Source organism: Symphalangus syndactylus, chromosome 16 (genome assembly GCF_028878055.3).
Source record: "Symphalangus syndactylus isolate Jambi chromosome 16, NHGRI_mSymSyn1-v2.1_pri, whole genome shotgun sequence".
Taxonomy (NCBI): Eukaryota; Metazoa; Chordata; class Mammalia; order Primates; family Hylobatidae; genus Symphalangus; species Symphalangus syndactylus.
Window position 1 is genome coordinate 10176530 of NC_072438.2, and position 27054 is coordinate 10203583.

At 57.5% G+C, this 27054-nt stretch overlaps 1 protein-coding gene across 26 annotated transcripts in view; it reads right to left on the reverse strand.

Annotated features, from left to right (window-relative positions):
• Positions 1-4277: 4277 nt before the first annotated feature.
• Positions 4278-27054, reverse strand: part of GAK (cyclin G associated kinase) — an 82335-nt gene continuing 59558 nt past the window's right edge. For 8 of the 26 annotated variants that reach the window (XM_063619338.1, XM_063619334.1, XM_063619341.1 and 5 more), the window contains 9 exons: positions 26052-26245; positions 24492-24638; positions 22983-23459; positions 22374-22544; positions 21135-21257; positions 15274-15390; positions 6680-6904; positions 5869-6017; positions 4278-5065 (listed from right to left, as the gene is read on the reverse strand). In XM_063619338.1, coding sequence (XP_063475408.1) covers positions 4673-5065; positions 5869-6017; positions 6680-6904; positions 15274-15390; positions 21135-21257; positions 22374-22544; positions 22983-23459; positions 24492-24638; positions 26052-26245 — 1996 coding nt within the window. In that variant the 3' untranslated portion in view covers positions 4278-4672. Of the gene's footprint in view, positions 5066-5868; positions 6018-6679; positions 6905-12931; positions 14631-15273; positions 15391-21134; positions 21258-22373; positions 22545-22982; positions 23460-24491; positions 24639-26051; positions 26246-27054 lie in introns of those variants that run through there. The other 18 variants (XM_055245958.2, XM_063619336.1, XM_055245963.2 and 15 more) reach the window with 8 other exon arrangements.

Here is a 27054-nt window from a genome sequence, read left to right on the forward strand (position 1 = left end):
GGAAGCAGGCACCTCTTCACAAGGCGACAGGAGAGAGTGCACAAAGAGGGAAGAGCCTCACACTTATCAAACAGCCAGATCTTGTGAGCACTCACTCACCAGGGGGAAGCTGCCCCCAGGATCCAATCACCTCCCTCCCTCAACATGTGGGGATTACAGTTTGAGATGAGATTTGGGTGGGGACACAGAGAACCACATCAGCAGCTGAGGGGGCAGCAGCAGGGACTTGGAGTGTGATCTTGGGGAAGTGCCAAGGCCAGAATGTGGGGGCCGTATCGCACAGACCTGCCTCTTCTGGGCCCTTCTCCAGTCATTAGATCAACGGGAAGCCCCCTCTATCCTAATCTAAGGCCCATGACATCTACAGGGTCTGCAGCCTCTTCCACAAAGGGGGTGCCCCAGACCTGAGACCAGCATCCTCAGCTTGCGTGTGACTGCCCAGCACACCTGGGGCTGGGAGCAGGTTCCCACCCCATCTGAAGGGGCTCTGATGCTGGTATGCACACAGGGGCCACCCCCCACTGGCAGCACAGCCTCCCCTTGCCCGTGGGTTGCTGTGCTTTTCCTCAGAGCTCCTGGAGGTAGTGAAGGTGAGAACAGCCAGTTGCTGAGGCTGCTGCTGTTTGTTACCTAAGGTGAGGCCCAGCGGGATGCTGAGCAGCTGCAGGACTCCGTGGGCAAAGCTTTGGAGCAAGCCCTTTTGGAGAAAGCAGTTTGGGGCGGCCAGACAGTGGTCTGTGGCCCTGGAATCTTTTTCCAAACTGACAGGTGGAGGAAATTGGCGTCCCTGCCATGCCCCCGTGCCCAGGGGTCGCTGCCTGGATGAGGGTCTGGCATGGGGCTTAGACCTTCAGCTCCACCCAGGCCTGTGGGGTGGGGTCGGCGCGCGGCTGCCTGGAGCTACGGCCACAGTGCAGGAGCGGGGATGGGCTCCTGGAGATGAAGACAGAAGCAGGACTTCAGCCTCAGCCGACCTCAGCACTCGCCTTTTCTGCTAAAAGCAGCTCAGGGACAAAATCAGCCCCTCCCCCACATCTGAACCTCATGCCAGCCACACCGGCCTCCTGCATGACTCAGTGGCCCCCTCATCTCCTTGCAGCCGAGTCCTCCCACTTGGAGGCCCACAGAGTTGGCGGGGGCCTCCGTCTTGGGGCAGATGCCCACACCTCTGGGGTTGGCCTTCCTGGAGCTCCCCTGGGGGCACAGGGAGAGGAGTCCCATGGGAGCCCAGGGAGGTGGCCTGAGGGCAGCTGGACATCGAGGGGATGGGGGGTGTCACAGGCCACCTGGAAAGCAGCGTGCCTCACCCACTGGAGCTTACTGTTGAGGGTCTGAGCCCCCGCAGGACAGAAATGCAATGTGCACGCGTTTGAGAGCACAGTCTGAGGCATTTGACGCGTGCTTGACTGAAGCCAGCACATCCTCCTCCGCCCACAGCCGACAGCCACGGATCTGCTGCTGGCCTGTCGAGGACTTCACATTTGCTGGAATTTTACACGAATGGAGTCGTTCACTACCTCCCTCCTTTTGATCTGTCCCCATTTACTGAGCTCGCAGCTCTTCTGACGGTATGGTTTGGATCTGTGTCCCCACCCAAATCTCCTGCCAAACTGTAATCCCCACGTCAGGGGAGGGGCCTGCTGGGGGGTGACTAGATCCTGGGGCAGACTTCCCCTTGCTATTCTCGGGATAGTGAGTTCTCACAAGATCTGCTTGTTTGGAAGCGTGCAGCGCTTTCCCCTTTTATTCACTCGCTCTGCCTCCTCCCACCAGCTAAGACGTGCCTGCTTCCCCTTCGCCTTCTGCCATGAGTGTAACTTTCCTGAGGCCTCCCCAGCTATGTGGAACTGTGAATCCATTAATCCTCTTTTCTTTATAAATCACCCTGTCTCCGATACGTGTTTATAGCAGTGTGAGAACAGACTAACACACCCGGGCATGCCCTGTGCTCCCGTCGCACCAGCAGCTCACCCCTCTCCATGCCGAGCAGGACCCCGTGGCATGGACACACACAGCTCCTTTGTATGTCCACCTGTGCGTGGATCATGGGTTGTTCCTGAACACGTCTGCATGGCCTTGCTTTTTCATTTCTCTTGGGTCAACACCTAGGAACAGATTGCTAAATTGCGTATGAAATTTCTATTTTGCTTTTTTTTTTTTCTTTTTGAGATGGAGTTTCGCTCTTGTTGCTCAGGCTAGAGTGCAATGGCACGATCTCGGCTCACTGCAACCTCCATCTCCCAAGGTTCAAGCAGTTCTCCTGCCTCAGCCTCCCGAGTAGCTGAGACTACAGGTGTGTGCCACCACGTCCGGCTAATTTTGTATTTTTAGTAGAGACGGGGTTTCTCCATGTTGGTCGGGCTGGTCTCCAGCTCCTGACCTCAGGTGATCCGCCTGCCTTGGCCTCCTAAAGTGTTGGGATTACAGGCGTGAGCCACCACACCGGTGTCTGTTTTGCATTTTAAGAAACTGCCACGTGGTTTTCCAAAGCTGTTGTGCCATTTAAGCTCCCACCCAGACTGCGTGTGGGCTTCTCCACATGCGTGGGGACACTTGGCTTGGTGGGTCTTGACTGGCTGCCCTAGTGGGTGCGGCAGCATCTTGCTGTGGCTCCAACTTGCATTTCCCCCAGGAACAGTGATGTGAGCATCGCTGCTTGGCTGCTGCCATTTGTATCTCTGTGAAGTCACCGAGAAGATGCTGTCACACAAGGGGGTGTCACACAGGTGCAGTCTCTCTTCGAGCTTCACGTGGTCTATGCGTTACGACCCTGCAAGGATGACCTGGCGTCCATCTGCAGGACGGAGCATAGCCACAGGCTCGGTGACCGCAGACCTGGCTCCCATGCCCAGAACGGAGCCTCAGTGACTGTAGGCAGTCTCCCGCGCGGGACGGAGCCTCGGTGACCCTGGGCAGGACTCAGGCCAGTGGCCGGCTGGGAAGATGGTGCATCCTGGGCCTTTCACGTGTGGGTGTCTGGGTAGCGCCGTGAGTGACCCTGTGCAGCTGTGTCTGCGTGCGCGCAGGTGTCTGAGTAGCGCCGTGCGTGACCCTGTGCGGCCGTCTCTGCGTGTGCGCACGGCTTGTACATGCTTGTGCACCTGCATGTCTCCATGCTGAGCTGAGTGGTTGGGAGAGGAGAAATTCTGGTGGTAGTGTGGCCAGGTGCAGGCCACAGACTCCCTTCTGAGCTCGGTCAGCCTGAATGGGGGTTTTCCTGTCCTGCAACCCAGACCCCACTGTCCTGGCCTCCATTCTATGCACTCATCTCAGCCTACCCTGGACCAGTGACCTGCTGCACTCCACACCTTCCTCCATCCTCCGCAGTCTCAGCCTAGCCTGGACCGGCTCCACACACAACCAGAGGCTCAGGCCCCTGACAGAGGAAGGGTGTGGGGCCAGCCAGAGGGAGGTGGACTTGCTTGTCCAGGCAGGGTGGCTGGGTTTGCCACAGGCCGGGGAGAAGGGACTCAAGCTTTCAGAGTTAAGGGTCTGGGGTGAGGGAGGGGCGGGAGCTGGGGTATTAGTTTGGAACTTGGGTGTGACGTGGGCAGCAGCAGGAGAGGAGGGGGCCGCACAGCACAGGGCTGAGGCTGGAGAGCCTAGAGGGAGCGTGGCCTGAGCTGCCCCCAGAGCAGGAGCATCTGAGTCGGGGTGGCCAGACCCGGAGCCAGAATCCAGACGACTTTGATGTGAAAATCTCACCACCTATTTAGCTTCTCATTATTTTTTAAAAGAGCTAAAAATAGTAGCAGGTGCATAGCAAATGTGAAGTCATTATTCTCTGAAAACAGGAAGACCCTGGTGGTGAGTTCAGGGCTATGTGATTCAGGGCCTCCTCGAGTCTGCTGTGGGGTGGGGGCTCGCCATGGTCACCTTCTCCTTCCAGGGGCCCCTGGTCCTCCACCAGCCCGACAGCCCAGATGCCACCTCGGCCCTGCGGGGATGGCACAGGGGCAGTGTGGAGCCCACCCTTGCTCCCAGGTCCAGGGCCCAGGGGCGGGGGCCAAGTGGAAAGGAGAAAGGAGCCCAGGGACCGAGGGGCAGGGACCCAGTGGAGGAGGGGACTGCAGAGGCCCCCATCCTTGGCCTTGCCCTGGCTGGGCTCCATGGCCCCCTGAAGAGCTGCCCAGAGCCCCTGCAGCCCCAGGACCCTCTTCTCTCCACTTGGCCCCTGCAACAATCCAACCACGGCAAGGTTGCTGAGGAAGCACAGCCTTGCGCCCCAGCTGATGAACGGCACCTGGGCGAGTGGATCCACACTGGAGACACAGCAGTCATCGGAAAATAGTTTAATTCTGTACAGACAACCACGGGACTGATTACAAAGTGCGGTGCAAACACCAGGGCCCATGAGCGCCAGCAGCGGGGCCCACCACGTGCCGGCGCTCCAGAGGCCACGCCCGAAACACCAAATAAATCACAGACGTGACAACTGTGGGAGGAGCATGAATCAGCTGTTCCTTCGGGAGGAGAAAAAGGAAACAACAATCAGAGGCTTTGGAATGCTTTCTCTTCATGTGCCTGGAATGCCGGGCGGGCGGCCACCCGGGCTCGGGGCCCCATCCTGGCCACACCTGCCGTCGCCCACGGGGTCCTCACGGTGGGGACCCAGGTCCCACGACGGCTCCCGACCCGTGGAGCTGTGTGCGCAGCCACCACCACGGCGGCTTCAGAAGAGGGGCCGGGAGCCCTGGTTCTCAAACTCTGACCAGGCGTCGTTCAGCTCCATGAAGATCATCTTGGCGTGCTGCTCGTACGGCTGCCCTGCAGCCTGTGGGTGACAGGCCGGGTAAGCGCCTCTCAAGCATGCAGGGGTGGGCGGGGCAGGACCTCCCCCGCACCTGCCCCTGAAGGCCTCACGCGGCCGCCTGGCAGCTCTGCTCACCTTGTCGGGGTGCACGGCCAGCACCGCGCGGCGATAGTGCTTTTTCACCTGCTCTGGAGCCACCAGGTCGGCCATGCCCACGGGCGTCCAGCGGCTCTCTCCGTCCCACAGCACTGTGTGCAGCGTGGACAGCAGCGCCCGGATGTTCCGCTCCTTGCCCTCAATCCAGTCCAGGAGCTGCGGGACACACGGAGCTCGCTGAGCCCTCGGCACCTGCCTGCCCTTCTCCTCTGCACCTCGGAAACTGAGGCACAGCGCTGAGGAAGTGCCTGGCCACGTGGGGTGGGCTCAGCCCAACTCACAGGCACTGTCCCGCTGCACGCCCTGCCCTCAACTATACAGAGCCCACTCTGGACGACACAGGGCCAGGTGGCCTTCATGTTCCAGGGCCTGGGGCCAGAGGGACCCTCGTCTCAGCCAGATGTTCACCGAGGACACAAACCCTGGTTCTGGTGGTGCAACCCCTTGGCCCATCCCAGGCCCCAGACTCAGAGGGAGAAGGGGATGGTCCCTGGTGCCTGTGAAAGGACCCCAAGGTCACAGGCGCATGTGGCCTGCAGAGCTGGGCATCGGCCAAGCCACAGAGCAGGGCGTGTCTCAGGGCTGGCACAGTGACACCCTGACCGCTGCATCCTCACCCCCCAGTGAGCGTCCTGGGTTGGGAGGCTCAGTCCCTAGAGCAGCCCCCAGGAGATGCCCACCCTCAACAGTCTCTGCAGATACCCTGGGGGCACTCACTTCTGTAACGCGCCCCCCACCCCCAGCACTGAGCCATCTGGGCACATGGGGAGCAGCATGGCCTGGGGCCTGCCTCTGCCCTGCCCCCCAGGCCTCAGGCCACCCTGTCCTCGAGGGCTGCCAGGCCCATCGGCAGTGACAGGTCCTGTCTGGAGATGCCGGCTCCGTGCGGTGCAGCAGATGCTCCAGGGGCCATGGGTTGGGGCCTCTGGGCTCCCAGTGAGGGCTGCCCACCCACCCACCTTCAGCTTGAGCGGGTCCGTGTCTTTAGCCAGGTCCTGCTTCCTCATCTCTGCAATAGTCTTTGGCCCCTTCTTGTCAGACCTGGAGGAGAAGCCTTGATTGGGCAACAGATCTTCAAAGTCGTTCTCAGAGACTTTTGGCTTTTGAGCTAGAAAAGAACAGAAAGTTTTTTTTTGTTTGAGATAGGGTCTCCATTCTGTTGCCCAGGCCAGAGTGCAAATGGCGCGATCTCAGCTCTCTGCAGCCTTCGCCCCCCAGCCTCAAGCGATCCTCTTGCCTCAGCCTCCCAAGTGGCTGGGACCACAGGCATGCGCCACCATGCCTGGCTAATGTTCACAGTTTTTGTTGAGAGGTCTCACTTTTGTGCGGGCTGGTCTTGAACTCGTGGGCTCAAGCGATCCGTCCGCCTCAGCCTCCCAAAGTGCTGGGATTATAGGCGTGAGCCACAAAGCCCAGTTAAGAACAGAAACTTTCTGCAGAGACACGCAGGCCCAATTCCACCTGCTGCCCCCGGGGACAGGGCTACCATCCTGATGCCTCCACAGAAGAGAAGAGGGAAGACAAGACAGGGTTGTAAAGGCCATTGGTTAAAAACAGGTCAAGAAGGTGTCACTGGAACAAGAGGGACCCAGAGGCCTGACCCAGAGAGAGACCAGTGGACACACATTGGAAACCGTGTCGTTCTGAGTGGCTCGGCCGTGCCTGTCCCAGGACTGGGCTCCAAGTTGAAGAAAACAACACAGGTTCTACTTTTAGCCAATTCAGGGAGGTCTCTGCAAACTCCACAGCAACAGAGAGTGGGGGACTCACCAAAGCTGGGTGCGCGGACCCCCCGCTCCTCTCGCGCCCCGATCACACTGAAGTTCGAGACATAGTTAGGCCTTGACTGTGTGCAGGCTTTGGGGAGCGGCTTGGCCTGAGGGGGCCATGAGGCGCCCTGGGCTGGTGACCGACTTGTCTGCCAGGAGCCGCTGCCTTTGGGCATGGTGGCCGTTTTGGGAATGAAGCCCCCAGGAGGGAATCCAGCTGGTGAGCCTGTGGAGACGGAGATCAGAAACTCGGCATCTGGTCGTCCATGACAGGCAACTACTGTTTCTACAACCCAGAGCACCACGTATATTGGAAAACACACACTTGCAAAATAGAACACTGGTCACTCGAGGCCGTCCAGAGGTGCCGGCTGCACCCACACATGTGAAGGTCTCCGGGGGCTGGCGCACAGGCCAGGTGCTGGGGCGATGGGAACATTCTGGATGGCGGGCAGACACCAGGACAGGGCAGCTGTGGAGGCAGCACCCCACCCCCACGAGCCAAGGCAGACCCGGGGCTTGTCCACGGGGGTTGGGGCAGTGTCCCCATGTCTGTAGCATCCTGGAGGGCCACTGCCATCAGTCGCGTGGCCACTGCCTCTTCAGAGCACATCAAATAAGGGCTGATCCTGTAACTTTTTTTTTTTTGAGACGGAGTCTCCCTGTTGCCCAGGCTGGAGTGCAGTGGCGCGATCTCGGCTTACTGCAAGCTCCACCTCCCGGATTCACACCATTCTCCTGCCTCAGCCTCCCAAGTAGCTGGGACTACAGGCGCCCGCCACCACACACGGCTGATTTTTTTTGTATTTTTTAGTAAAGATGGGATTTCACCGTGTTAGCCAGAATGGTCTCGATCTCCTGACCTCACGATCTGCCCACCTCGGCCTCCCAAAGTGCTGGGATTACAGGCGTGAGCCACCGTGGCTGGCCCGATCCTTTAACTTTTTATTTTGGATTAGAATAGCAGGAAGCTGTAAATACCCTGAGCACCTGCGCCCAGCAACCCCCAGGGAGGGCGTCTCTCACAACCTCAGAGAAGCACTGAGCCCAGGCAGCCGCACCACCTACAAATGCACCAGACGTGGCCAGCTGGACTCGTGTGTGTGCAGGGCCACGCCACTGACCAAACCACGGATTCCTCTCAGCACCAGACGTGGCCAGCTGGACTCGTGTGTGTGCAGGGCCACGCCACTGACCAAACCACGGATTCCTCTCAGCACCAGACGTGGCCAGCTGGACTCGTGTGTGTGCAGGGCCACGCCACTGACCAAACCACGGATTCCTCTCAGCACCAGACGTGGCCAGCTGGACTCGTGTGTGTGCAGGGCCACGCCACTGACCAAACCACGGATTCCTCTCAGCACCAGACGTGGCCAGCTGGACTCGTGTGTGCGCACGGCCACGCCACTGACCAAACCACGGATTCCTCTCAGCACCAGACGTGGCCAGCTGGACTCGTGTGTGTGTGCAGGGCCACGCCACTGACCAAACCACGGATTCCTCTCAGCACCAGACGTGGCCAGCTGGACTCGTGTGTGTGTGCAGGGCCACGCCACTGACCACACCACAGATTCCTCTCAGCACCACAGCAATCACGACCTGAATGCTTCATTACGGTTCTGTCATCTTTTTTTTTTTTCTTTCTGGGAGATGGGGTCTCACACTATGGCTGGTCTGAAATCCTAGGCTTAAGAGACCCGCCGGCCTCACCTCCCACAGGGCTGGGATGGCAGGTGTGAGCCGCCATGCCCAGACTGTCAGTTATGTTCTAGAAGGGCACCAACAGCGGCAGCCTCTGGACTGGCACTCTTCACTCAGGATGAGGTCACTCGGGCCGGGGCATCCGCCACTCCCCCTCCCTCTGCCGAGGGCCATCTGGTGGTGTGCCGACCACCTACTGAACCGCTCACCTGTAGGACACCTGGGCTGATGCCACTGTTTGGCTACAACGAACACGTCTTTGATCGCCTGTTACGGACTTCTGTGAGAATGAGAGTTTCCGTTTCTCTGGGATAAATGCCTCTGTCCCACAGTAGCTCAGAAGCTGTGTGTTTAGCTTCGTAAGAAACCGCCCACCTGTTCTGCAGAGCGGCCCTGCCACTTCTCACTCCCCGGGAACGCCTGAGAGACGCGGCTCGTCCCTCCGGGCAATGCATGAGATGCGGCTCGTCCCCCAGGCAATGTATGAGACGTGGCTGTCCCCCCAGCAATGCATGAGACGCGGCTGTTCCCCCAGCAATGCATGAGACGCGGCTGTTCCCCCGGCAATGCATGAGACGCAGCTCGTTCCCCCGGCAATGCATGAGACGCGGCTCGCCCCATCGGCAACGCCCGAGAGACGCGGCTCGCTCCCCCGGCAATGCATGAGACGCGGCTCGTCCCCCCGGCAATGCATGAGACGCGGCTCGCTCCCCCGGCAATGCATGAGACGCGGCTCGCTCCCCCGGCAATGCATGAGACGCGGTTGTCCCCCCGGCAATGCATGAGACGCGGCTCGCTCCCCCGGCAATGCATGAGACGCGGCTTGTCCCCCCGGCAATGCATGAGACGCGGCTCGTCACCCCCCCCCACCGCAATCCCGCAATCCGTCAGAGACGCGGCTCGTCCCCCCGGGCAATGCGTAAGACTCCTCCGCGCTCCGGCCTCCTCCGCGCCAGTATTCCGTGATGCCGGGTGTCTCGGCCTGTGCTTCCTGGCCATCGGATGTTGATGTGCTGGAGGTCCCTTAGTGTCTCTTGCCTTTTTTTTTTTTTGAGACAGAGTCTTGCTCTGTCACCCAGGCTGGAGTGCAGTGGCAGGATCTTGGCTCACGCAACCTCCGCCTCCCGGGTTCCAGCGCTTCTCCTGCCTCAACCTCCTGAGCAGCTGGGATTACAGGCGCATGCCACCACGCCCGGCTAATTTTTGTATTTTTAGTAGAGACAGGGTTTCTCCATGTTGGTCAGGCTGGTCTAGAACTCCCGACATCAGGTGATCCGCCCGCCTCGGCCTCCCAAAGTGCTGGGATTACAGGTGAGCCACCGCACCCGACCGTCTCTCGCGCATTGTGTAACTGGATTGCTTTCAGTTTGTTTTTGACTGTATTTTTATATTCTGTAGATGACTCCTTTGTCAAACAGGTGGTTTGGAAATATCTTCTCCCAGTCCGCAGCTCACATGCTCAGAGCTCTGAGGCTGTGTCCACCTGTCCTCTTATGGGTGTGGTTTGGGTGGCGGGTCTACGAACTCTGCCCAGCCCCAGGTCACAAAGGTTTTCTCCTAAAGGCCCTGCATTCTGATGAGCTGTTCTGTAGAGGGCGGGCTTAGGGCTTTGCCTACGGCTGCCCAGGTGCTGCAGCACCATCTGGTGAACGGGTTTTCTGCCTCCGTCTAAGCTCCGCTGGTCTCTCTTGTGTGGCCTATTTCTGAGTCCTCTCTTCTCTCCACAGACGTGTCTGTTTGCCATCACCGCAATGTTGATTTGTGGCTTCAGAGTAAGCCTCAAAGCCAGGAAGAGTGACTTCTCCCACGTCATTTTTCCACTACAAATATTCCAGGCATGGCCGGGCGCGGTGGCTCACGCCTGTAATCCCAGCACTTTGGGAGGCCGAGGCGGGCAGATCACGAGGTCAGGAGATCGAGACCATCCTAACACGGTGAAACCCCGTCTCTACTAAAAATACAAAAAAATTAGCCGGGCGTGGTGGCGGGCACCTGTAGTCCCAGCTACTCAGGAGGCTGAGGCAGGAGAATGGTGTGAACCCGGTAAGGGGAACTTGCAGTGAGCAGAGATCAGGCCACTGCACTCCAGCCTGGGCGACAGAGTAAGACTCCGTCTCAAAAAAATAAACTATTCCAGGCATCTAGTCCATCTGTCTTTCAAATACACTGTACAGTAAGCTCATTTATATCTAGGAAAATGCCTGCTGAGGCGCTGGCAGGAACTGTGTTAGGCTACAGATGCGCACAGGAGAGCGGCCACCTTACTGAGGAGCCTCCAGGCCGTGAGTGCAGCGTCCGTCCCTTCACTCGCATCTCCTCTGGTCTCTTTCACCACGGTTGGTTTTATAGTCCCACCATACAAGCCCTAGACATGTCTGGTCAGATTTATACCTAAATGTTTATTTTTTCTAAAAAAAAAAAAAAAAAAAAAAAAGGTGATTGTAAATGGTACTGTTTTAAATGTTGGCTTCCTTGTATAATTGCAAGTAAACAGAAATAGGACAGATTTTTGTGTGTTGACCTCGTATCCTGCGACCTTACTGAACTCACAGTTCTAAAAGATCTTTGTAGGTTGCTTCAGTCCCTGCACAGACAATCATGTCATCTGCAGACAGGAGCAATTTTATTTCTCCCTTTGTAGTGCGTGTAACTTCTGACCTCCTGTTCTTGCCAAATGGCAGCAGCTGGGACTTCCGACAAGTAGAAGTGGAGAAGAGACACTCCTGCCCTGTTCCTGATTTTAGGAGGATGGTTAAAAGTGATATTGGCTTGGCCGGGCAGGGTGGCTCACACCTGTAATCCCAGCACTTTGGGAGGTCACCTGAGGTCAGGAGTTTGAGACCAGCCAGGCCAACACGGTGAAACCCTGTCTCTACTAAAAATACAAAAATTAGCTGGGCGTGGTGGTGCATGTCTGTAATCCCAGCTACTCGGGAGGCTGAGGCGGGAGAATTGCTTGAAACTGGGAGGCGGAGGTTGCAGTGAGCCGAGATTATGCCACTGCACTCCAGCCAGGGTAACAGAGCAAGACTATGTCTCAAAAAAAAAAAAAAAAGATGTTGGCTGCAGGTTTTTTGAGACAGGGTCTTGCTCTGCTGCCCAGACTGGAGTGCAGTGATGCAATAAGAGCTCAGTCCCGCCTTGACCTCCTGGGCTCCAGCGATCCAAGTGATCTTCCCACCTCAGCTTGCCGAGTAGCTGGGACCACAGCTGCTCACCACCACAGCTGCTCACCCCCACAGCTGCTCACCACAGCTGCTCACCCCCACAGCTGCTCACCACAGCTGCTCACCCCCACAGCTGCTCACCCCCACAGCTGCTCACCCCCACAGCTGCTCACCCCCACAGCTGCTCACCCCCACAGCTGCTCACCCCCACAGCTGCTCACCCCCACAGCTGCTCACCACCACGAGCTGCTCACCACCACAGCTGCTCACCCCCACAGCTGCTCACCCCCACAGCTGCTCACCCCCACAGCTGCTCACCCCCACAGCTGCTCACCACCACAGCTGCTCACCACAGCTGCTCACCCCCACAGCTGCTCACCACAGCTGCTCACCCCCACAGCTGCTCACCCCCACAGCTGCTCACCACAGCTGCTCACCCCCACAGCTGCTCACCACAGCTGCTCACCCCCACAGCTGCTCACCCCCACAGCTGCTCACCACCACAGCTGCTCACCCCCACAGCTGCTCACCACCACAGCTGCTCACCACCACAGCTGCTCACAGCTACTCACCCCCACAGCTGCTCACCACAGCTGCTCACCACCACACCTGGCTAATTCTTACAGGGGTCTCACTATATTGCTCAAGCTGGTTTCAAACTCCTGGGTTCAGGAAATCCTCCCACGTTGGCTCCCAAAGCACTGGGGTTACAGGTGTGAGCCACTCCACCTGGCCTGGCTGTGGGTTTCTAGACATGCTTGTTACCAAGTTGATGACGTTCTGCTCATGACTGGTTCTCTGACATTGTTACCATAAAAAGGTACTGAATTTTGTTAAATGCCTTTTCTGCATTGTTGATGTGATCACGACTCTTCAGCCAGTTAATATGATATTGGGTTAGTGCAAAAGTAACTGTGGTTTTTGCTATTACTTTCAATGGCAAAACCACAATTACTTTTGCAGCAACCTAAATAGATTTTAACAATTCTGAAATGTCAGCCTTGTATTCCTGGAACAAATCTTACTTGATCTTGGTGTAGAATTCTCTTTATATACTGATAAATTCTATTTGCTGAAGTTTGGTTGAAGATCTGTGTGTATATTCATGGGGAATATGGGCCCAGTTTTCCTTTTTGGTGCTGTTTCTGTTTGATTTTGGTATCAGGGTGACAGTATGAGCTTCGTAAAATCAATTAGAAAGTGCTCCCTCTCTCCTGCTTCCTGTGAGAGGGTGGAATTGGCATTCTCTCAACATTCGGTGAAATTCTCCAGTGGCCCAGGTGGGTCCACAGGTTTCCTTTTTGGGAAGTTTTTAATTATGAATTTATTTTCTTTGTATTTATAGAATTTTTCTTTTTTTTCTTTTTTTTTTTTTTTTTTGAGACGGAGTCTTTCTCTGTCCCCCAGGCTGGAGTGCGGTGGCGCGATCTCGGCTCACCGCAACCTCCACCTCCTGGGTTCACGCCATTCTCCTGCCTCAGCCTCCCAAGTAGCTGGGACCACAGGCGCCCGCCAGCACGCCCGGCTAATTTTTTTGTATTTTTTAGTAGAGACGGGGTTTCACCGTGTTAGCCAGGATGGTCTCGATCTCCTGACCTCGTGATCCACCCGCCTCGGCCTCCCAAAGTGCTGGGATTACAGGCTTGAGCCACCGCGCCCGGCTATTTATAGAATTTTTCAAAGGATCTACTTGATATTGGGTAAGTTGTGGCAGTAACTGGTTTTGAGGAATTTGTCAATTTCACGGAAGTTGTCAAGAATACTGCACAGAGGCGCCTGCACCCGTGACCCTCGTAGAGCCTGTGGGGTCTGCGGTGGTGCCTCCTGCACCACCCCACTTATTGATGACCCGGGTCACTCCTCCCCGCAGTCCCGGGAGAGGTCTGTGGGCTTCAGAACTGGCTTCTGTCCCTGTGTTCCACTGCACTGCCCGTGGCTCCTCATTCTTTCTTTAGTTCCGCTTGCTGTAGGCTTATTTCGCTCCTTTTTTTTTCCAAATGTCTTGTGCAGAGAGCTCAGGTTACTGCCGGGACATTCCAGCTTTTCCATAGCAAGCTCCCATGGCTGGGGGTGTCTCCGCACTGCCTGGTGGGGCCCTGGGCTTTCCTAGGCTGCACCTGCATCTTCACTCAGCTCCACGCATCATTTCCCTCAAGACCTCCTCTCTGGCCCAGGTGTCATTTGAAAGTGTGCTGTTTTGTTCCCAAGTGTGAAGATTCTTCCATTCTATTTCACTGTGGTCAGACAGCACACCGCAGAATCCTAGTTCTCTGAGGACAGGGCCTGCGTGGAGGAGGCTCCCACAGTGCATGCAAAGGTCCGTGCCTGCAGCTGGTGGGCCCTGCTGGCTGGTGCCTCCACCCTTCTACATCCTCGCAGCCTTCAGTACAGCTGCTCCGTCCCGTGTCGGGACAGCAGTGCTGACGTCGCCAGCTATGATTTGGGTTTGTCTATTTTTTCCTTCAGTTGTATCGGCTTTGCTTTGTTCAGAATTGCTGTCTTCCTAGAAGGCAGGATGGTTTCAGGCCGCCCACCGAGCCAGCAGGCGGAGGGCTGGGGCTGTGTCTAGGACACAGACGGCGGGGATCCCTGGGAGTCCACTCCTTCTGCCCCAGTGTCAGCTGCCCAGGGGAGTCAAGGCACATGCAGGTCTCCTCCCGAGGGCACGGCCCCCACAACCCCACCGTGCTCAGACAACATAAGACAGAGGCCACAAAGGGAAAGAAAATACAAAAGAACACGGACAGAAACACTCATGGATGTCCTCAAAAGACACAATAAATCCCCCAAATCATCCGAAACATAAAAAGAACATTCAAAGACGAAAAAACTCTTGGGACTTCGTGACAGAACAGAAGGCACTTCAGATGCGAGCTCGTGAGAGCAGAGTGAGGACTCGAAGCAGCCCGGGAGAGAGTGAGGACTCGAAGCCAGCCCTAGACATCCGACGCCGACACCTGCTCGCAGGAATCTGAGGCACTCAGGGCGGACAGGAGAAACGATGAGGAGACGGGAGATGCTCCCGGGGCTGAGCAGGAGCCGACGCCATCGCCTGGGGCTGCATGCTGGAGCGTCCGGGGGTCACTGGCACCAAGAAGGATCCCAAGGTGGAGCAACTTCCCACCCAGGATTCCACCCGATGGCCAGGCGAGTGCACGCGAGGCCCCTTCAGATGATCGTCCCCCCGCTGCCAATGCCTGTTCTGAGAAGCCACAAGGACCCCAGGGGGATGCATCTTGGGAGTGAACCCAGAGACCCAGGGGCATCAGGTCAGCCCAAGGAGACTCGAAGCCACAGCACCCGGGCCGGGCCTGAGGCAGACGCGGGACTGGAGAGGGTGGGCTTGGTTCTTGTGGCCGACAGCCAGCACGCTCCGAGCACAGCCTCGGGGGCTGAGCAGAGCCCAGCCACACCCCACTTCCATGCAGAGACCCCACTTCCCAGACGGCCCCCACGGCCCTGAGGGCAGGACGGATCACAGAGCACAGTGCCGGTGGGGGCTGGCAGCAGCGCCAGCATCAGCAGCTCCTGGTTTTAGCTTGACAGTTGGCAGTCGCCTGGAACCGGTGCAGACACGCTGTGCCCTTGGGCTCACTGTGCTCTGGGCTTGGGGGTCTTGGTGAACAGAGGCAAAGACTTCACTTTGGGCAGCTCAGAGTCAGACAGATAAGAATAAACCTCCTACAAGGAAACAGCTTCCACACCCCCAACATGCCCTCCATGTTACCTTGGAGGCCGGAGCTGAGGTCGCCAAGGTCAGCAAATGGGTCCGGGTTCTGAGACTTGGTCCAGCTGGCCTGAGAGCCACAAGGGGCCGGCTGACCTCCAGGAGAGAAGAGGGGGCCTGGAGAAGGGGCACAGGGCATTAGAACAAGCACCACCTGAAGCGAAACACACCCTCCTGGGACCTCCGATCGCGCCTCCTTACGACGTGACAGCCTCACTCCTGCCTGAGAGCTGGCACCTGCACGGCCTGCGTGCACGAGACCAGCCAGGACGGAGGTGTGTGTGGTGGACGCTGCCTCCATGCCCCATGCTGCTCCTCGGGGAAAACAGCTTCACAACTCACACCCAGAACCAAACCATGTTCATATCATTAGGATTAGGATTCTGCAGTACCACTTTCTGGAATCTATCTAAAATGTGAATGTTCTTCATGATACTCTTTATAACAGCATCAATTTGAGAATATCCTGAGTATAAAATCATAAAATACAGGCTGGGCAACATAGAAAGACCCTGTTTCTACCAAAAAAAAAAAAAAAAAATCCAGCCACAGTGGTACATGCGTCTGGTCCCAGCTACCCAGGGGGGCTGCAGTGGGAGGATCACTCGAGCCCAGGGGTTGACGGCTGCAGTGAGCCGAGAGTGATGCCACTGCACTCAGCCCCAGTGACAGAATGAGACTCTGTCTCACAAAAAAGAAAAGCCGTTGCAGAGCTACTTGATAGATGCCACGCAGTCATTAAAACCAGGCTCCATGTATAGAGTCCTCCTGGATCTATTCGAGGAAAAAGATGAATTCCTGAGGCCAAAAAGTGAGCACAGAACATGAAATGATTCTCAAAAGAAATACACGTAACCAAAACCACTCAAACTGAGAGTCAACCTCATTCATAAGAAAGAAATCAAACTGGCAAGACACCTTCGCAGTGATCATCCAACCAGGAGACAAACTGGAGATGGGAGCTGCCCCTGGGCAAAGATGTCCTGAAGCGCACTCAGGGGGACGGGCACCCAGGCCCTGGTGCACCGTGCACTGCACTTGGGACAGGCACCCAGGCCCTGGTGCGCCTCGCACTGCACGCGGGGGGGATGGGCACCCAGGCCCTGGCGCGCCTCGCACTGCACTGGAGGGGACGGGCACCCAGGCCCTGGCGTGCCGCGCACTACACTTGAGGGGACGGGCACCCAGGCCCTGACGTGCCTCGCACTGCACTGGAGGGGATGGGCACCCAGGCCCTGGCGTGCCACGCACTGCACTTGGGGGGACGGGCACCCAGGCCCTGACGCGCCTCGCATTGCACTGGAGGGGACGGGCACCCAGGCCCTGGCACGCCTCGCACTGCACTGGAGGGGACGGGCACCCAGGCCCTGGCACGCCTCGCACTGCACTGGAGGGGATGGGCACCCAGGCCCTGGCAGGCCTTGCACTGTGCACTCGGGGGGATGGGCACCCAGGCCCTGGCACGCCGTGCACTGTGCCTCTCGGAGCTCTGCGGACAGTGTGTGTTCCACCCGCTGAGGGCTGTGGCAACTCTGTGTCCAGCACCATTTTCTGCACGCCATGTGCACTGTGTGTCCCTGTGCCCCATTTTGGGAATTGTAATATTTCAAACTTCTTCATGATTGCATCTGCTTTGATGATGTGTGTTCCATGAGCTGATGCTGCTGCTCTAATTGTTTTGGGGTGCCATGAACTGTGCCCATAGAAGATGGTGAGCTTAACTGATAATGTGCTGTGGCTGCTCCACAGACCAGCCGCTCCCCGTCTCGCTCCTTCTCAAGCCTCCCTATTCCCCAAGACATGACCATACTGAAATTAGGCCAATTCAGAACCTACAACGGTCTATAAGCGTTCAAGTGAATCCAAGAGTTTCAAGTGTCTCACTTGAAATCAAAAGCTAGGAACGACTGAGCTTAGTGAGCGAGGCACGTCAAAAGCAGAGGAAGGCCGGGAGCAGCGGCTCAGGCCTGTGTTCCCAGCACAGTGGGCGGCTGAGGCAGGAGGGTGCTTGAGCCCAGGTGTTCAAGGTCAGCCCGGACAACACGAACCCCATCTCTACGAACCCCATCTCTACAAAAAATAAATTTAAAAAATTAGTTAGGCATGGTGGTGAGCGCCTGTAGTCCCAGCTACCCGGGAGGCTGAGGTGGGAGGATCCCTTGAGCCCAGGAGGTTGAGGCTGCAGTAAGCCATGATGGTGCCACTGCATTCCAGCCAGAGCAAGAGCAAGACCCTGTTTCTAGAAAAAAAAAAAAAGAAAGCCGAGATAAGCTACAAGCTAGGACTCTTGCACCAGCAAGCCAAGTTGTGATTGCAAAGGAAAAGTTCCTGAAGGAAATTAGAATGCCACTCCAGTGAACACATGATGATAAGAACACAGACCAGCCCCACTGCCGATTCAGAGGAAGTTCGGGTGATCTGGAGAGAAGGTCGGACCAGCCCCACTGCCGATTCAGTGGAAGTTCGGGTGATCTGGAGAGAAGGTCGGACCAGCCGCATTGCTGATACAGAGGAAGTTCGGGTGATCTGGAGAGAAGGTCAAACTAGCCACAACATCCCCCTAAGCCAAAGCCTAATCCAGAGCAAGGTCTCAACTCTTTCAATTCTATGAAGGTGGAAAGAGGTGAGGACGCTGCAGAAGAAAAGTGAAGCCAGCAGGGGCTGAGGCTGAAGGAAAGACGCCGTCTCTGCAACGTACAAGTGCAAGGTGAAGCAGCAAGCGCTGACAGGGAAGCTGCAGCAAGTCATCCACTAAGATCCGGCTGAGACCACTAATGAAGGGGCTGCACCCGCCAGACTCTCCACGCAGATGAGACGGCCTTGTATGGGAAGACGCCATCTAGGACTTTCATAGCTAGAGAAGAGAAGTCAATGCCTGGCTTTAAGGCCTCACAGGGCAGGCTGCCTCTCTTGTGAAGGGCTAATGCAGATGGTGGCTTTAAATGAACACAGTGCCCATTCACCATTCAAAAACCCTAGTGCCCTTAAAAATGACTCTAAATCGACCGGGCACAGTGGCTCACGCCTGTAATCTCAGCACTTTGGGAGGCCGAGGCGGGCAGATCACGAGGTCAGGAGATCAAGACCATCCTGGTTAACACAGTGAAACCCCGTCTCTACCAAAAATACAAAAAATTAGCCGGGCGCAGTGGTGGGCGCCTGTAGTCCCAGCTACTTGGGAGGCTGAGGCAGGAGAATGGCATCAACCTGGGAAGCGGAGCTTGCAGTGAGCCAAGATCACACCACTGCACTCCAGCCTGGGCAACAAAGAGAGACACCGTCTCAAAAAAAAAAAAAAAAAAGATTCTAAATTGACTTGCCTTGCGCCATAGAAATGGCACAGCAAAGCCTGGATGGCAGCCATCTGTGTACAGCATGGTTTATGGAATTATTTTAAGTCCACTGTTGAGACCTACAGCTCAGACAAAAGATTCCTTTCAAAATACGACTGTTCGCTGACACTACGGACAATGCAGCTGGTCACCCAAAAGCTCTGACAGAGATGTACATGGAAAGTCACGCTGCTTTCGTGCCTGCTAACACCACATCCGTTCTGCAGCCCTTGGACCAAGGAGTCGTGTAGACTTCCAAGTCTCACTGTTTAAGAAACACATTTCTCAGGCTATAGCAGCCACAGATTCCTCTGATGGATCTGGGTAAAGTTCACTGACAACCTTCTGGAAAGGATTCACCATTCTAGATGCCATTAAGAACATTCCTGATTCACGGGAGGAGGTTAAAACAGCAACATGAACAGGAGTTTGGGAGAAGCTGATCTCAACCCTCAAGGATGACTTTGTAGAGTTGAAGACTTCAGTGGAGGAAGTCACTGCAGATGTGGTGGAAATAGCAAGAGAACTAGAATTAGAACTGGAGCCTGAGGATGGAACCGAATTACTGCAATCTCAGGATGAAACCTGAACAGATGAGGAGTTGCTTCTCACGGATGAGCAAAGAAAGTAGTTTAATGAGATGGAATCTAGTCCTGGTGAAGATGATGTGAACACTGAAATGAGGCCGAGGGTTTAGAATATTCCGTAAACTTAGTTGATACAGCAGTGGCAGGTTTGAGAGGACGGAAAAAGCTCCATGTGGGTAAATGCCATCCGAGAGCACTGCAAGCCGCAGGGAACCTTTTGTGAAAGGCAGAGACAATCATGTGGCGAACTTCATCGTCTTATTTTCAGAAACGGCCACAGCCACCCCAGCCTTCAGGAATCAGCACCCTCATCAGTCAGCAGCCATCCACATTGAGACAAGACCCCCACCAGCAAGATCAGGATCGTTAGCATTTTTTAGCAATGAAGTATTTCTAAATCAGGGTAACTATATTTATTTTTTAGACATAATGCTATTGCACACTTAACAGACCATGGCCAGGCCGTGGTGGCTCATGCCTGTAATCCCAGCACTTTGGGAGGCCGAGGCAGGTGGATCAGAAGGTCAGGAGTTCGAGACCAACCTGACCAACATAGCGAAACCTGTCTCTACTAAAAATACAAAAATTAGCTGGGCGTGGTGGCAGGTGCCTGTAATCCCAGCTACTCAGGAGGCTGAGGCAGGAGAATCACTTGAACCCAGCAGGCGGAGGTTGCAGTGAGCCAAGATTGCACCACTGCACTCCAGCCTGGGCAACAGAACAAGACTCCATCTCCCAAAAAAACAAACAAAAAACCAGACTGCAGTATAATGTAAATATAACTTTTAGCTGGGTGCAGTGGCTCACGCCTGTAATCCCAGCACCCTGAGAGGCTGAGGTGTGTGGATTGCCTAAGCCCGGGAGTTCTAGACCAGCCTGAGCAACATGGCAAAACTTTGTCTCCACAAAAAAAATTTAAAACGTAGCTGGGCATGGTGGCACATTGCCTGTAGTTCCAGTTACTCGGGCGGCTGGGGTGGGAGGATCGCTTGAGCCCAGGAGGTCAATGCTGAAGTGAGTAGAGATTGCGCCACTATGCTCCAGCCTGGGTGACAGAGCAAGACCCTGTCTCAAAAACAAAAACAAAAACAAAACCCCACACAAAAAACTCCCGTAACTTTTATGCTTACTGGGAAAACAAAATCTGACTGGCTTTCTAGGGGTGTTCGCTTTGACTGTGGTCTGGAAGCAAATCTGCGACATTGCTGAGGCCGGCCCGAGACGCAGCTGCAGCATACGCATCTGCGCTACCAGAGATGCCGCGGGAGGGCCGGTTCCAGGGTGACGGGAAGGACAGACGCTCACAAACGCGACTGCTGTACGCGATCCCCTTCCTGACAGGGCACGGGACGTCGCAAACACGGACTGCTGTATGCGACCCCCTTCCTGACAGGGCACGGGATGCTCACAAACGCGACTGCTGTACGCGACCCCTTCCTGACAGGGCACGGGAGGTCGCAAACACGGACTGCTGTACACGACCCCTTCCTGACAGGGCACGGGACATTGGCCGCAACACCGAAACAAGACCTGTGGGGTCAGCTTCACTCACAAACCCCTTCAGGAGGGAACAGCCACAGGGCGCTACAGGCAGAACAACCAGGTGGTCCACAGAGTGTGGGGCATGAAATCGCATCACAAACGCAGACGCCCTGCCGGGTGGGAGGAGAAGGACACTTTGGGGGTGCTGCTGACGTTCAGGAGCTGCTGCAGCTCTGCGACGCCAAGTCTGTGTCCCTGTATACCCCAGTCACACCAGGTGAGTGAGGCCGCTGCAGCCATACCACAGCCTTGTGTGTGGAGCCGGCACCACCAAGCACACCCCAGCCCTTCCTTCGGTCTCTGCGCAGAGAGGGCCCTGTTACAGGCATGTGTGAAATAGAGACGGGCCACAGCAGCTGCATGTCCTGGGAGCCCCGTCCTTGGTGGGTGGTGGCCATACCTTCCGTGGCTGGCGTGGGGGCCACTGCCGACGCTGCAGTCTCGGTCCAGGCAGCCCATCCTCCCAGCAGGTCTGGGTTGCTGGACGAGGCTGTCATCTTGCTGGGCTCTCCTGGCAGATCCCCTGGGAAGAAGGAACCAGGAGAGAGCACAATTTGGTGTCTCAGCAGTAGCCAAATGTGGTGGAGCGCCAGGCTGTGCTCAGGGCCCCAGGAGCCGACCCCTCTTGCACTCATGCTGAGCTGAGGCTGGGCTGACGGCCTCTCTCTTCCTGACGGGCCCTGAGGATGCATCACATCACACAGAACTGAGCGAGTGGACGTAGGGGCACCAGCAGGCAGAGCAGCTCGCAGGCGAGGCTGAGAACAAGCATCTGTGCGTTCCCATCCGAAAGGGTTTGTCAGGACCCCACTTTCTGCAGCCATCCCCACAGCCTGCGTTCCCGCCTCTCCTAAAACCCACCAGAGCCTGCGGTGGCTCCACCTGGCTGAGCTACCTTCGGCAGACAGAGGGCCCAGCAGGTCCTGTCTGCCCTGGCTCTGGCCACGCAGCACACCTCTGGCGGCACCCGCCCCAACGCTGCAAGGCTGCGCTCCACACGCTCACCCACACGCCATCCTGCAATGGTCATCGTCATCCCAGAGCGCACCATGGACCACGCTGCTGCCTCCTCAGGAGAGAGAACCCGGGCTCCTTCCCCTAGGACCACACTGGAGGGGCAGCCCAGCCATCTCCCAGGGCCTGGCCCACAGGCGTCTGTCTAAACAAGCCATGCTGTGCCCGGCGCCTGGCCTCCTCCTCACAGACACAGTGCCCCAAGGCCCCCGCTGCACTCAGACCAGGTCAGCTTCCCGGACCCTGGGTCCCCCAACCGCCTCCCTCTGACCTCTCAGCCCCACACAAGCTCTGCGTGCAGGTGGCCTTCTCTGCTAACAGCTGCAAGGCCTGGGCCTGAGGAGGCCTCGAGAAACACCTGTTGCCAGTCACAGATGACCGAGGCACGGCAGGCCCCCACAACCTGTTCCAGGTTTGGGGATCATTCGAGGAGACAGAGCAGGGAGCAGTCTGTCCTGACCTCTGGGACATCCTGCAGGATGCTTGGGCCGCAAGGAAGGGCACCTGGAGGCCACACAGTCCAGCCCCACCACTGCCTGAGACCCACTGCTCTGCTTCCCACCACAGGCTGCGGTCCTGAGGGAGGCAGTCACAGAGAGCTGGCTGCCAGGCGAGAGGCGCTTACCCAGCTGCAGGAAGTCGGCGCTGCAGGACGGGGGCGGAGCGCTGTGGGCAGACGGGAAGGATGGTGGGACGGTCACAGAGTCAGAATTGAGAAATTCGCTGAAGAGATCAGGATTGGTGCAGGGCTGGGAGTCGCTGCCTGAAGACAGCAGGAGCGGGCCAAAGGGGTCAGCTGTGGGGACAGGTGAGCATGGGGAGGACTCAGCCCGGCTGCCTGGGGACAAAGGAGCCCAGCTCTGGAGTCAGGTCTGCCCAAGAGGCCACTCCAGCTGGGCAGCCCAGACCCCACAGCTGCCCTCGCAGGGGCACTGAGGCAGTGAGCCCAGGGGCCCCCCGTGCCCCACGCCTCCCCATGCCCCATGCCTCAGGATGACTTTCCCACAGACACAGCAACACTGCTGAGATGGAGAAGCCAGCAGCTCCCAGCCCGTGAGCTCAGGCAGGCAGCGCAGAACCCTGCCGTGACCCCGAGGCTGCTCCTGGGGGAGGTGGGGGGAGGGCACGTTCCCTTCCTGCAAGCACCTTCGAGACATGCCCATGCAGTGAGAATGACTCAGCCTCATCACTCATCTACCGTGAAGCCACTCGCCTTCAGAACAGAAACACGTACCAGCGGCAGGGGGCCCTCCTCTTGGGGTGCTCTGCACGCTCAGGGGAGGGGCCGGGCTTGCCAGGAGCAGGGGGGCCTCACCGAGCAGATCCTCCGGGGGCCCCTGGGAGGTGGCCTCGGGGGGCCCAAGGAGGCAGCTGAGCAGGTCGGTGTTGCTGGAGGGGGCCCTGCAGGCCTGCGGGGGTACAGCTGGCCCTGCGCCCACCTCGGAGTGCAGGCCCAGGAGGTCCACCCCGTCTTCCTGTGGCACAGGCTCCGGCAGCACAGCCGGCGTCTCCACCTCAAAAGCCAAGTCCTGCTGTACCAGCCCTGCTGCCGGGCCGGGGGGCTCCGGGTTGGCCCTGGGCTCCTGGCCCTCGCTGGAGATCGGGGAGCCCCCTTCATCTGACACCTCACTCTCGTCTCTGTCCTCCATCAGGGCAGACTCGCTCTCCTTGGGAGAGGCATTTTCTGCACCTGTCTCTGCCTCTTTCTCTTCTGTGAAAAAGAAACAAAACCACAGGCTGGTGAGACCACACGGCACGTCCCCTCAGGGCCTCCTTGGCCCACGGCCTTGGTGAACCCACATGGCCAGCACCAGGGTCCCCATGGCACGACCCCTCGGTACCTCCTTGGCCCAGGGCCTTGGCAAACCCACATGGCCAGCACCAGGGTCCCCACGGCACGGCCCCTCGGTACCTCCTTGGCCCAGGGGCCTTGGCAAACCCACATGGCCAGCACCAGGGTCCCCATGGCACGGCCCCTCGGCACCTCCTCGGCCCAGGGCCTTGGCGAGTGCTGCAGAAGCTTCTGGGTGGGCGGTGGGCGGGGGGGTTGTTCCTGAGGTGTCTCCAGCACGCCCACCTCCAGCCTGTGCCTCAAGGGTCTGCCTGCAGCTCTCTCCGCCTGGGCCTCCGCGGTGCCTCAGGCTGAGTCAAGTGGGGGCCGCATGGCAGCACTGGGGGGGAGGAACACCAATCGAGGGTGCTCTGGGAACAGGCAGCGGAAGGGACGACCCTGCTGGGACAGCCAAGAGTGCTGGGACAGGAAGTGGCAGGGGCGTCCCTTGGGGTGTGTCTGGGGCGAGGTCCAGTGACAGCGCCCAGGTGTTTTCCTGAAAAGCCTCGGAGGGGCTGGGAGCCCACTGGGGGCTGTGGGCAGAGAGAGGTGTGGGATCCTAGGTGGGGACAGACTGTCCCTCCGCCCAGGCCCTTCCCCTGTACCCCGGGGCCCCGCCAGCATGGCCCACGCTGCCAGACTCCCCAGGCCCACAGACTGAGGTGAAGAGCGAGGGTCAGTATTTCAGACTTTGTGGGCATGTTCTTTTCTTTTCACCTTTAAAAAGATATGAAATCATTCTTAGCTCGTGAGCCATTAAAGAACGGGCTGACGTGCCGGGTGCACAGCCCCACTGTGGTGCAGCTCAGCTCTGCCCGAGGCCCGTCTCCCAAGACGCTTCCCATGCCCCAGGACACCTCCAGACCAGGGGCCTGCCCTCTGCAAGTGGCCCGGTCCAGGGACGCTGCCTACCCTGCCAGTCCAGCGTGTGCAGGAAGCGGCTGGCGTCCGCGCTGCTGCTTGGCGGTGAGTCGGAGTCCGTGGGTTCGGCTTCCGGGGACCCTGCCCCAGCATCATACTGAGCCGTGGAGCCGGGCTGCCGGGGAAGCTCCGGCTTCCCTGCAGGAGACAGAGGGCGTCAGGGCACCGGCACTGGCCAGCAGCCTCGGGGCAACACTGACCCCAGAGCTGGGAAGTGCAGCCAGGCGGGCGCCAGCCCCGTGGCAGGCCAGGCCACTGGTAGAGCAGACCAATGACATGACGGGGAGGGGATCTCTGTGAACAGATTCCTGCTATCCACTCGGATGCTGCTCTGGGCCATGCGTGCACACTCGGGCACAGCACACGCACAAGGAACCCACCACTGAGGCATCAAACGCCACAGATGCAGGGTACACATGAATACACACAGCACACAGATGCACAGTACACACAAACACACACACAGCACATACACAGATGCAGGGTACAAATGAATGCACATACAGCGCACACACAGATGCACGGTACACACGAATGCACACAGAGCACGCACACAGATGCATGGTACACACAAATGCACACAGAGCACACACACAGATGCACGGTACACACGAATGCACATACAGCATACACACAGATGCACGGTACACACGAATGCACACACAGCACACACACAGATGCAGGGTACAAGTGAATGCACATACAGCGCACACACAGATGCACGGTACACACGAATGCACACACAGAACACACAGATGCACGGTACACACAAATGCGCACACAAACACACAGATGCACGGTATACACGAATGCACACACAGCACATACACAGATGCATGGTACACGCAAATGCACACACAAATGCACTGTACATACACAGATGCACAGTACACAGGAATGCACACAGCACACACACAGATGCACAGTACACAGGAATGCACACACCACTCGTGCACACACATATATGGCACATGGGCACACGCCACCCATGGACACATACACAGCCCGCACACGTCACACATACAGCCTCTTTCAGGGACGCTGAAGATGCTCAGAAAAAAAACACAAACACTGCAAACCGAGAGCCGAGAACAAGCGTGGCGTGGGCAGTGGGCGGCCCTGGGCCCACCTGCCAGCGCTTCCTGGGCTGCCTTTTTGAAGAGCGAAAGGAGCGAGGGTTCTGTTCCACGTGCTGCCAGCAGGCCCGAGGCTCACAGTGAGAGTGGACGTGTGTCCAGCACATGTGACAAAAATCTGACCCAGACACACACCCGGGACAAAACCCCGCTTCGCTCCAGGAGCCCGGGTTTTCCTGCCTCTGCCTCTGTCCCTGCCCACGGGCCTCAGAAATTGCAGCCTGCGAGTCCTCCTTCTCTGGTGTAGCCAACATCCATGACGGAGTTTCCAAAACCTCCTGCAGCCCAAGCTGCTCAGGGCCTGGGTGCAGCAGCAGGCATGGTGGCCCAGCCCTGCCAGAGTTCGGCCAAAGGGGTCTCTCTCCACAGACACTCACCAGAACAGGATTCCCTCGATTCACCTGTGGGATCTTACCAAACTTAGATAGAATGTCTTGCTGCTCCTCCCGGCTGGAAAACAGGATTTTGGGGTTCAGCCCCCTCATGCTCGAGTTCTCCCATGGCGGGGCTTCCCGGCTCGGCCTGTCCCTGGGCTCCACCTCCACTTCTAGGTTCACTTGAAATAAATCCGGGTATTTCTCTTGAATGTCACACGCGTCCAGGTCATACCTGCAGTTACGAGTAGACGCCACTTAGGAAGGCTGTCCAAGTCGTCTGTAAGTCCCTTGAACATTCACTAAAGAAACGTGCACGGAAACAGATGGCAGCTGCAGGCAGCGGGGCGAGAACAACCAGGGCAGCTGGCCACCCCCGCCTGCGGAAGCTGGAGCCCTGTGAGCCGACCCAGCAGCTGTCCCAGGAACCCACAGGGCACCAGCACCCCCTGGTCACGGCCCCAGAAGAGCCTCATTTCACTCGCTCCTCGGACGTCACAGTGGGGATGCCCACGACTGTGTTCAAGGCAGAGGGGCACCGGGCGGGGCCACCATGTTTCCTGCAAGTCCAGGGGAGGACGCATGCTCAGAGCAGACGGGACAACGTCCGGCGACTCTGGCACCCAGGCAGGCAGCTCTGAGGTGGGACTCCAGGTTTCCAAGGCAGGCGTTGGCCCTCACTGCCCAGCATACACAGACTTCGGCCACCTGGCAGCTCAGAGCACGTACTCTGGGATACTAAACGTGTTTTCCACAAAAATGACGACGTCTGCCCTGACAAAAATCCACAACTGTCAACAGATGCCCATAAAACCAAGACCTCTAGAATCCGGCTGCCAGGGAATTGGGAACATGATTCCGGGGAAAACAAAGCCGTGTCCACCGTGGGGCTGGGGAGGCAGCACTGGCTGAGCTGTGGGGAGCAGGGGCAGGGATCAACAGGGCCCGCCTTGGGGTGTTGGCCGCACGAGGAGACAGGTGTGACCTGACACTGACCATTTCCTGGCCCCACAGCTCTCTAAGGAATTCCAGGCTATTTCACAC